General features: G+C 35.3%; 1 protein-coding gene across 6 annotated transcripts in view; it reads right to left on the bottom strand.

Annotated features, from left to right (window-relative positions):
- GRM8 (glutamate metabotropic receptor 8) overlaps positions 1–12,224 on the bottom strand; it is a 301,899-nt gene that overhangs the window by 106,719 nt on the left and 182,956 nt on the right. For all 6 annotated transcript variants that reach the window (XR_010999002.1, XM_068189820.1, XM_068189819.1 and 3 more), the window contains one exon: positions 11,321–11,521. Coding sequence is in view for 5 of the 6 variants with exons in the window: in XM_068189820.1 (XP_068045921.1) it covers positions 11,321–11,521 (201 nt within the window). In the remaining variant the exon portion in view is untranslated. The remainder of the gene's footprint in view (positions 1–11,320; positions 11,522–12,224) is intronic.

Raw genomic sequence — 12,224 nt, 5'->3', positions numbered from 1 at the left:
ATTCTGACAGAGGGATCTCTGAAGTAAGACAAAGAACCAATTGTATCAGTAGCAAGGAAGAAAATCTAAAAGAATTTATAGCCATCTTTACAACTTTTGAAATAGCAGAAGGACATAGAAAATCCAGAAAATAAAGGTAGACAGATCTGTATTAATTTTTCATATATGATCCTTAATAAAAGATCTGTGTATAATCTTGGAAGACACTGAACCCCATGAGAATTATTCCCTTTTTTGATCACCTCCCATTTAGCCACTATACATCAACATTTACAAGGTCTGTGTTATAACAGACTCCAAGGACTTCACAATCTGAAAATCATTTATATAAAACAGGATGACATTTTTACAAGACAAGGAACAATAGGAAGGGCCGGGCTCCAGATGTCGTTTTTAGTGACCAAGATCTGAGTTGAATTTAATTATCTAAGAACTGTCCACGTGTCACCAATTTACACCTCTAAGTTACTGAAGTACCAGCATTTACATTTCCCTTTTCAGAGGCTCCTTGGCTCAACCAGTGAGGCACACAGCTTCTTCTTCACCCATATTGCTGCTTGGATCCAAGAGGGAGAGGCACACTTATTTTTTGCCTGTTTCTCTGATCTGAGTTGTCCCCTCTGGACAGAAATCAAGAGAAATGCAGCTACAAACTCACAGGGATCCTGGATGCTGAGGAAGGCAGCTCAGCTCTGCTGTCATGGCAGTACCTTGGTACAAGGGAGCCCTGCCCGAACACAACAGCCAGTTGTGTCTATGTACCATGCAATAATTCACTAAAGCACTATATCTAAACCACACTTTATCCCTTCATATTTGCTGTGCAAATTGAGGTATGTATTCGGAACTTGAATTAACAACTTGGGTTTAGGAACAGCTGCTTGAACATTACTTTATTAATTTTACACATTGCTCTGAATTTTCTGTTTCATTATACAAGGTTTAGAAGAACTCACTCATTAAAACAAGAAACTTATTAAAACCATGTGCATTTTATGCCTGGGTAAGAATGAAACCTTGCCTAAGCACATTGTGCATAAACAATCTTCCTTGCTGGTAAAAAATGGTGGAAGTGACAAATAGAAAAAATTAACAGTGTTTGAGCTGCAATTAGTCCCTGCATAAAGGAGGATCAATACAACAATTTGTAACTATCAAAAGCTGGAGCCTTTAAAAGCCAGCTGGCTTGGCAGAAACCTTCCCACAGTGGCTGTATGTCAATATAAGGATTATTTTCAAGCACCCTTAGTTGTTTTTCTCTAACATGATAAGCAGTGGACTCTAATATCCTGAGGCTTTCTCTTCAGATCTCTGGGTAGGACTTGGAAGAACCACACCAGAGACTGCATTAGATAAGCCTTTCAAGTTTGCACAGTCTGGCATGTTTTGAGGAGTCTAACTGCCCTGTAGCTGCATATCCTGCATGCAGATGATGACTTGAGGTTCCATATATCATTCTTGCCTTCCCTTAAAATGCATAATAATCATCCCAAAAAAGTGGGACACAGCTACCATAACTGGCCATATGATGAGTTGTGACTTGATGTGACTAGGGATATATTTATAAAATGTTATTATGTGTGACACAGGAGCACTGCCAATACATTTTTGTCTCTCAAATCAGGATCAAGCTATATTGGAGCAAGTCCAGGGTAATGCTCGGGTAGCTGAAGAATTATACAGGAAAACCAAACATTGATCCAGCTAGAGTTCAGGGTGAACAATAATGCATCTTCTGTGATTGCATCTGCTTCCTTGGCCTTACAGTCAAAAGAAAGAAACCTATTACTTAGGTCTCCATAAGATACAGAATTTTGCATTTTTTTCTCATCTTAAAGAGTTTGATGAGTATATGTATGGCAAACCTTGAGAAAAAAGAAATTCTGAGCAGGTAGCAGAGTACAGTGCATAGGTGATATATAGCTACCTCCTTTCCACCAAGTCTGTGCAAACTCTATCCTCTGCCTGCCACAAGTAAGCACAAACTCCCTTGTCTTTCCACTGAAAAACATACAGCTCCCAGGGAAATATTCATTTAGTGAATGTCAAGGACTATCTCTTATTGTGTCTTAGGGTGATTTTATGATGTTTCTATCCCCAGTTGTCTGTTTTGCTTATGCTAGATATTGAGTTTCATGCTTTTAAGATTAGATTGGAGAGGGAAAGGGTGGAGAAGGAAAAGCAGTGGAATATTTTCACAGCTGTATTCAAAAACATAGAGATAAGAGCTTCAGCTCTCTCTCTCTCTTTCTCTCTCTCTCTCTCTCGGTGCATACTGTCTGCAGCACAGGCAGCAGGAAAGAGCTCTCCTCTGCTTTTACTTAGTTTTTTTAGCTAGCTGAGGCAGAGGAGTTTCCTGGACTGCGGCTTTTCTTCTTCTTGGAACTGATCAGCCCTGCTCTGGACTGAAAACCCAGAAAAACACCGGGAGCTTATGCCTGTGGCACACCAGAGCCAGGACATGGCATTTACAGCGCAGGAAGGACTGATAAGAGACTGAGCAAGCCGAGCTACAGCCCACAACAAGGACATTCTCTCTGAATTTGCCATCTCTTCAGAACAATGAGAAATTCCATTATTTAACATTATTGATTTTCTCATGTTTGTGAATACTTTACTTGTTAAATAGTTTTTTCCACTTCTCTCAAAGGAGATTTACTTCCCAAACTGGTTGGGGGAGGAGCCGCTTGAATCTGCTTTCTAGAGGAACCCCTTTGAAAGTTCCCTCCTAAATTTGCCTTAAACTAGAACAAATACACTGTTCTGCTCTTCTACTCCTGCAAATAAACATATGTGACAGAGAGCACATCTATAATCTCAAGATATTTTGTATTCCTCAGACAGCTCAGGTAACCACTCTGTTATTAGCATGCTTTCCAAGCTCTTAGGAACTATCTTCTAGTATACAACAAGTGCAACACCCAAACTCAAAACCATATCTAGTGACTAGATGATACCCATAATAAAAATAAGTAATTTTAAATACAATTTTTTTTTTCTATCTGTTTGCTTGTCAGTTGACCTGGAATTTGGGTTTTCTTATCTTTTTAAGAATTCTTTAGAGCTTTTTAAGTGATGGCTTTTAATGGTTTTAATTCTTCCAAGTATTGGAAACTTCTGAACTAGTAACTAGCATCAATTTCTGTCTGCTGTGATATTTGAATGAGATTGTGCTTGTAGGACAAGATCACAGATTAAAGATAAAATTATTGTAGTCATCCTCTAAGAACATTCTTCCTTGACTAATTTAAGCTGAATAGATCAATTTTCTACTTCTTTATTATTTGTTATATTAGTAAATTCTCCTTACAAATGTCTTGAGCAACTCTGAATCCTTATTCACTTTAAGTTAAAACCTGTGGGAAAATGTTACAAGGAGATATGTAGTTAGCATATACCCAGAATTGCAAATACAGAAGAGTACTGCAGGAACAGACATAACATTTTGTGTCCAATCTCTTCAACATAAAACATAACATGCTATGTGGCCAAAATTATTGGATACCTTAATCCTCAGAAATAATAAGAAATATTTTCTTTGCTGGATTAGAGAAGCTTCTAAGATACACTGTCTTCCACATACTTAATATTTCATACTATTAGGTATGCTTTAACCAGCCATTGAGAAAACCTCTGACTCGCAGCTGACTGCAGAAAACACAGAAGCAGGTGAGTGTCTATGGTGCCTAAATGCAAATGAACAGGTTCTCTCTGGTAGCCTTGAGTGGTACCGGCCTTCCCCAGTTATATGAAGAACAAGACACTCACATTGGAATTCACCTACTGAAACAGGGAAACTAATTGGCCTGTAAAGGATGAACTGAATCCCATCTCTTTCCTCTTGAAAACCTTGCTTAGTTTCCTCAGATTCTCCCCGGTTTTGCATAAGGTCACATCTGGTAACAGGGTCTAACACATCTAACTTGCCCTTGAATCCAGTATTCCTTTGATTACACACCTGAACTTGGTTGATTACTGCTGAGTACATCTCCCTAGAGCCAGAAAACTAAACAGTGCCATCTGATGATGCCAGTAATGTCTATAAACTATAAAAATATTATCTCTACACTGTAATTCCTATGCTATAGAATTTAGCCTACATGATTTCACTGCCATTCCTTTTAATATAAAGAATTTTTTTTATTTTTCTCTTTATATTAGAATGTAAGATTTATCAAGATAATTCCACTGACAGTGACCGTCCAAAAGAATTATTCTATTTTTTGACTTTGTCACTTATTCCATTACTCAATATAGATAGATCACTTTTTACATGAATTATTTATAAATGCAACTTATTTATACTATCAAATGCCATTAACAAAATCTTTTTTCCCTTTCTTCTTCTATATTCTCTCTAATGTGTCTTATTTCATGTTTAAATAAATGTTGTAAGGAAATAAAAAGGCTTATATTATTCAGTTACAGAAGTATTAAAACCAATCCATTTCCCCTCACATCTGTCCTGATGGCTTGCAGAATAGTTGTTTTACCAAACAGGTCATAAATCAATAAGTGGGGAAAATTAGAAATTTGCACAAATATTCTCATTTGATTTGATGAATTTAAGTGGAGATTTTAAATTTAAACATTCAAGTTAGGATGATTTCCAAGATACTATTTTCCTCAAAACATGTGTCAGGCCTTCTTCCTGTTAATAAAGGTAAGGATATCTGAACGGCTTAAAAACGCTACAGAACTGATATTGTGTTATTTTTTACACAGACTAAAAGGTAAAAAAAACCCCACAATTTCTTTCCAGTCAGATACTTTTTTGCTTGGAATGACAAGGGTTAATTTGTTCTGCCTCTTTGCTACAGCTTGAATTTTTCACTTGATCATAGTAGAAAGGATATATCTGGATATCCGTACCTATCAGGAGATGCAAATCAATTTTCATTGAGCAATGAGAGTAAATCCTTTATCACCATCCCTAATATATTAATTATTAAAATACCTTATTAATTAGACCTTGTTTCTCAAAACAGAATTGACCTCAGTCAAGTTCTGCATCATGAATTTTGTATGTGGAGCATATATATTGCTCAATTAATCAGTACTTAAGTTCTGTACATAAGCAAAAGCACAGCTATAAATTGCACTTGCTTTTAGGTTCCACTTTCTTATTTCACACCAATAATTTTCTTAATCACTGATTTTAATCACATGGTTTTGTGGTGTGTCTCAGAATCACATCGGCTCCAAGCTCTGCTTGCTGAGCCTGCTTACATTATGGCTGTACATTACTTAAATCCATTAAGAGTGATTTAGATCACTCTGCAATTTTAGTTTCTTGTACAGCCACCTGGATTAATTCCATTAAAATAATTAGCATGCCAAAGCAGAATTTATTTGAAATCATTCCCTGTTAATTCCCAATAATAAGTTAACACTGGTAACAACTCTTTAATTTATTTAACATAAAGGCTTGGGAAATTGAACATCAGGATTCTTTGTTACAAGTGGTGTGCCCTAGTTCCCAATGCATTTGCAAACCAAGTCAGACACCTGTGAAACTATAACAAAAGTGCATGAAAAAAATTTTGAATTTAATTTTATTAATTCAGTTCTATGTTTGTTTAAGCTTTAGCCATGTATTCAAACATTTCTCTGTACCACCAAGATTTCTAAAAAACCTACATAGAATTATGACATGTGATGTAGGTATGACAGAAAAAAAAAAATCACAAATCTTAATAAAACTCCAGCAGACATTCCCCCTGCCACTTCCACTTCTGCAACTGAAAGTTGTATCTATTTTTTTAGCACAGTACAGATTATTAAAACTAGTGAGTAAAACTCACTACCATAGTGAGTCCTAGCAAGGTCAGAAGAGTTCTGCCCTTCCCAAGTCATTGTTAATCTTATTTTTCCATATCTGATCTATTCATTTGCTATTATCTCACATTATGCTTAGATAGTTTTTCGACCCTATCAGAATATGGTACCAGTGGCATCCTATGATCCTAAGGGTTTCTGACAGTAAAAAGTTCTAAATTATGAGTTGTCTATAAGAACTCATAACTTGCAAAAAATGCAAGACATGCCCAATCTAAACTATTTTTAAAAGGTTTTTTTTCTCTATGGGTAGTTGTAGACTTGAGAGGAGGAATTTTAAAAACCTGAGTGAGGAGCATAGCACCAGTACATTTTAAGGGGGACATTTAGTTCTATTGTGCTTAATGCCTAAAAAAATGTCAAAACTTATCAGCCTGAAGGTTCACCATTTTAAATCTTCTGTTTTAATGATAAATAATGATTTGAGAATGCAAATTTTGTATCCAGTGAAAGAATAGAGAGGTGTCAGCTTTCTTGAAGAAAATATTTAAAACAGTCTGAGCTGAATATTAGGTCAAGAGAGTTTTGCATAGATTGATGTCTTAGCAACTTCAAAAGATAGCAGAAGAAGATTAATTTTGTAAACAGCTGATTCCACAATAATTATTCTTTAGAGGGTTCAAAATTCTTTATGAAAAATCTCATTCTTCTGGGGTTTCCTTAAATGCTCTGTTTAGATGCTATTTTCCCAGGAAAAAAAAAATTACAGTGTAGAATGATCATTAATTTTTATTTTAGTTGACACCTTATTTTGAATTAGCCTGCTAGCTTCTGTTCTTTTATTCTCTTTCCCTGGTATTATTCTTCCCTTTCAGGGTGAATTTTTTTGATATTCCCTTTTTAAACGGGGTTAATGCTGCAGTGTGTCTCTGTGTGTTCAGTCAAAATTAATCTTTCCTCAAAGGCATTAAATTAACATATCTAAAAAATAAATAACAGCAAGGCTTTCTCGTCCACTCAGACTATGAAATTAGTTCTGGAAGAATAAAGTAAAACATTGTAGAGTGGGGTTAGGTGATAATATTTTTCTTTCTTTCAAGTCCAGATAATGTTATAGAATCCCAACAAGACTGAGGTGGGCAGGGAACTATGGAAATCACCTAGTTCAACTCCTCTTCTTAGAGCAGGCTCAGCTAGAGGAGGCTGCCTGTGTCCAGCCAGGTTTTGAGTATCTCCAAGGATGGAGATTTCATTACTTTTTTTAAGCAGCCTTGTTATTGTAGCTATTGTAGATTTGTCACAAAATCTGAGAAAGCAACACAGTTGCTGTATTTTGTCCAGAGAAGACCAAAGAAAAGGTTGCACACTTAGAATATATTTCAAGTCTTTTCTTCACCATGAAAGGGAAGTGATGTTGCAGTGACCTCCTGAAGAAGCAGATAACATTTACCTAAGCACTGATGGCAGAGGGGAGTCAGTGCTTCCACCTATTCTCAGCTCCATTCTCTGTTATTCCTGCTTGCATAAAATAAGTCAAATTACCAAATATCCCTATTACTCCCCAGGAAAAACAGCCCACCAAAGCAAATAAGATGTCTCTTTTAAAGTATGTGAGTAGAGGTCAAGCGCTGTCCTTACCTTTAAAAGTTTAAAACTCATACTGTTATATCTGTAAATTCATTTTGTTACAGAGTTACATATATCCCTAAAAGTTCTAAATTATGTAAATATAAATACAAATATATGTATAAAGGTGGGCAAAAAACAGCTACCCTACACTGCCTATAAAGACAGAGCTTGGGAGGAGAGAGAAACGCAAACAAGAGAGGTGAAGGGAAGAGAGTTTTATTCCCACCCAAGAAATAGCACTGTATCCATGCTGTAATTCTTTGCCTGGAAGGAAGTACAAAGATAAATCTTTTTTCTTAAAATCAAAACAAAACCACCTTTGAAAAACTTCCATCTACTGCAAATGCATGTTCAAGTCCTGTTCCTGCTAACTGATGAGCACTTATGTTGAATTCAACAGAACACTTCTCATTAAGCACTCAGCACATGCCAGGGTAAAAACTCTTATAAAACACCTGCTTGTTTTGTAGACAGAATAATGAAGTTAAATAGAATGAGAACACTAGAGTAATGTGATGGGGGAACATATTGAATCATGCCACAATTACACTATTGTGTATATCACCATTTATAAATCTAATTAACAGAAAAACTCTTCTCTTTACAAAACTTTAAATACAAAACACCAGTTTTGCATAAATAACTCATTTGGAATACAAAGAGTGATAGGAAAAATCTTTCAAATGTGGCAACTTATTAAAATAAGAACATCTTAAATGATAATATTCACTTTTTGCCTGGGAAAAAGAAAGAAAAATAGAACCATGAAACTTTCAAAAGTTGATCAAAGAATATATTCATTGACCAAAGAAACAGATGGGCTGGTTATGGTCTACTAAAATTAACCATCAAGAATCCAAGGTACTAAGTATGCCATATCTTAGAACACTGCTTTTCTATTTTCATTTAAACACTTTAAGTGTATACTGTAATAAGCTGTACTAGTTACATGTTAGAAGTTTCTTTTCCATTAAATTAAATTAAAATTTTAAAATGCCCTCTATAAATGAAAATGAATTGAGTCTAGATACCATTCTTTCCTAGCTGTCCTGTGAAAAACACAGGCAACAGTAAAACAGGAATCTACAGTTAGCAGCAACTCACATCTTATGTACAAATAAATTTCTTTATTTCCATTACCAATCAAGTTCTAGCCCACTTAAAATCATTATGATCCAGGAGATTTTCTGCATTTAGCATACAACTGAAAGAATATCTAAGCAGAAACAAATGTCTTATCAATCACATCAGTTCAATGTTCACTGGTGGTTATGGTCACCCTTCAGTCATGAGGGTGTCATAGAATATTAAACAGATGAATCCTTCAGGGAAGCAAATCTTCATAATTTGTAAAGGAAAATAAACTAAGTAAACAAAAATAAATTGTCTTCAAAGAGATTTCTTGTAATCTAAAGCAAATCAGTTACTCCCATAAACAGAAAAATGTGTGTTTTCTGACCCTTGCAAATACCCTCCATAAGATAAGCAGATGTCCTTCAGAATACAGATGACACTTTGAGGTGAGAACCACTAAGTTGAATGTGTCAGCTGGACTTGAACATACTCACTACTATAGGAGTGAAGAGGAATATACTGAATTGAGGCAAGTAGTTGGTTTAATAGGAGTAAGGGTAGGATCATCTGGAGAATTTAATTCTGAAGAAAAGGAAAAAACTTCCAGTCTCAAAAATGCCAATTACTTCTTGGTGTGTGTGTGTATATATATATATATATATATATATATTTTTTTTTTTTTTTTTTTTTTTTTTTTTACTGTGAATATGATTATATATTGTAATTGACTACTCAGAGAATTTTGGAGCATTTTCCACCCCTGTAGCTATTTAAAACCATTGGTTCAGCATGGTCCTAAATAACCTGATTATGCTGATCCTGAACTAGGCAGAGGGTTAGAGTAGGTGGAGGTCCTTGACAGCTTCAGATGGACTGTGATCCTCTGATTGGTAGGGTAGAAAAATGGTATCTTGAATAACTAAGAAAGCCAGGGTTTTCCTTTCATTTATCAGTGAATTTTTAATATAAGACATTATTGCTGATCGAGGCTAGGATGTACATCAAAACTGACACACAGCATTACTGCTTACTCCCAGCACAGGAAGTCCTGTAACCGATGTAAAATATTCTCCTCTGTCAGACACAGCAGTAGTGCTGCCCTGAGGAACAGGAATTGTGAATTAATAGGAAAAGGCAAAGTGTTTAAGACCATCTTCTTCTTATGCCTCTGAATGCATGACTAAGAAAATAAAATGTTTGGGCATTTAACACACCCAAAAATCAGTATACTGGTACATAATGGGGACTAGCCTAGTAAAGGGAATATTAAATATACCCCATGGAGCAGGAAGTTAATCTCAAATAAATGTTTCTTTTTCTTCCTTGATTTTTCCCCTCTCTTTCAGTAAATCACTGTTTCAAAATCAAATACATTTTCCTTAGTGTCCAGAATGCTTTCATCTCCATTTATTGCCGTACTTGGAGTCAGCAACAGAAACCATGACAGGTATTGATGAAATATAATTACCTAGGGAGTGGAAGCTTTCATATAAAAATGTACACCTTATCTTATTATGCTAAACTTTCATGCTCACCAAATGAAAATAGATCACTTTGTGCTTTAACAATACAGACCCAGAAAAACATCTACTGGAAATGCAGGTAATTATCACTACAAACCTTAAAATATGCTGCCTACCTTTGTCAACATCAGACTATTTCCCATTTTTCAGCAATGTACTATATTCCAGGTGTTCTTTAAAATCACTAAAGAATCATTTAAACTTTTAACTTTATACTCCTGGAGGCAGGGATTCCCTTTTCATGAAAATTGCATAGGAAGAAAAAACAGTGAACTATAACCAGCATTTATATCAACCAAGTGGTCTGGTGTATTACCTAAAGCAATAAAACTTCTACTCAGTAGTTAAATTCAAAATGACCTTGTGCTTTTTTCAAAAGTGCTTGCAGCTGAAGTCATTGGAATAAATTGTGATAGAGGGTTCTTCTTTCTACATAGTTAGAAAGCATGTGTAGTACATGACTTACCACCAAGTAAGGAAAAAACATCCCAACCAAAACAGAACAAAGTACATAATTCCATTTCTTTGTTAAAATAATGGAAAATATTATTTATAATAATTATGACTTCTAATGAAACAATTTAGTGTTTTGGCAACTTTATTTCACCATCAAGTACGTGCTACACATTTCAAGTCTACATTCATCAATTAATCCTGTTTGTTATTGGCCTCTACTGCTAACAGCATAAGCACCTGTAACAGCATTTCCCCAGCAGGCAGATCCCAGCTGCACAGAATATTAGTGTTGTTTAAAAATATATATGGTAGTTGTGTTAAAGCTCATTAAATTACTGAGTCAAAAACAATGAAACAGAAAAGAAGTTGGAACTGCTAGTGTGTGTTTTAATTGAAATTTTAATATGCAAATCAAAAGTAATTTCACCATTTGTTTAGGTAGGAAATAATTAATTTTAGAAAGAGATTTTCAAAAGGTTATTTTTTAAAATTCTTTCTCTTGCAAACACATAAGCAACCACTATCAAATTATTTTTTCACTGTCAGTAAGATTATACGAGTCCTCAATTTGTTTCCATAATAGCAGCTTTTCACTGGAATATTTTGATCGACAGATTCATATTTTTAACATCTGCCTCTTTTGGGAGCAGCTAATGTTAGGATGAAAAATGTTAAGATGAAAAATACACTGGAGGTTTCAGAGCAGGTGGAAAAAATCTCAGTTCTGATTAAATGAGAACTGCTTCTAATCCTGTTTTCCACTGTGCCTTAAAGTATCCTATATAAAGAATAAAACCCAACTTGTAGCTTATGGAACTTTTAAAGGAGAGAGTGGCACAAAAAGAGTACATGTAACTTACCATTAAAATTTACTGCCCGGATGTAGCTAAGTAATTCTTTACCGTCAGTTGTGCTCATCCTTGGGCACAGACCAATATATCCAGGACAGAGATCCTTATGCATGTTGTGCAGGGCATAGGCCATGGAATATACTGCATCAATGACAAACTGAACTTTTCCTTCTTGTTCATAGGCTGAATCTCTCGCAATTCTTTCTAAGCCTGCAGAAGAAAGAGAAAGAGTTTACTTCTATTGGTGTGTGCACAAGTGTGTACCTGCATGGGCACTTGGATGCAAAAATTCACACTGGAATATAAATAATTACAGCTGGATTGACAGGTATAGTCGGGATTTGTCTATCCATCATCTAAATCAACAAGGCATGGAAAAATATGGCCATCTGGTTTTGCCTCTAATCATTGTACACTCTGCCAGGTATGTAAACAGTATGTTGATTTCCGGGCTAGGAAAGAGGACAGAACATTTCATTACAAGAAAAACATATGTAGATATGTATTTCTACAGCCCAGTAGAAAAATTCTCCTCCTTAATGATTTTCAGTCAAAGGTTGTTTATTGTTATTCATGGGACAGTTCTAGAGCAGCCTGCCATTCTGTTTTAGATAAATTTAAGGCTACCTTGATTTTTGTCCCTGTCTACTGTTTGATAAACATTATTTAAACATCTCAGGGAAAAAAGCTGAATGCTTGCCAAGTGATGTGACCATCTGTCTCCATAGTGAAAACTGCTTATTCTATGACATTTTCCTGTATTTACTAGTGAATTATGCTTCATGTTGAGAACCACGTACTCTTTGCTGTTTCCTACAGGGACATTTATCCTTTAGAGGGGTCACAGGGCAAATCAGTACATCATATAATTTTTATTCTGCAGGATTGCCCAAATTCATCATCTATGTCCAAG

This window comes from Anomalospiza imberbis, chromosome 5 (genome assembly GCF_031753505.1).
Source record: "Anomalospiza imberbis isolate Cuckoo-Finch-1a 21T00152 chromosome 5, ASM3175350v1, whole genome shotgun sequence".
NCBI lineage: Eukaryota > Metazoa > Chordata > Aves > Passeriformes > Viduidae > Anomalospiza > Anomalospiza imberbis.
The sequence above is the reverse complement of the archived record's forward strand: the minus strand, read 5'-3'. Positions and strand labels throughout refer to the sequence as shown.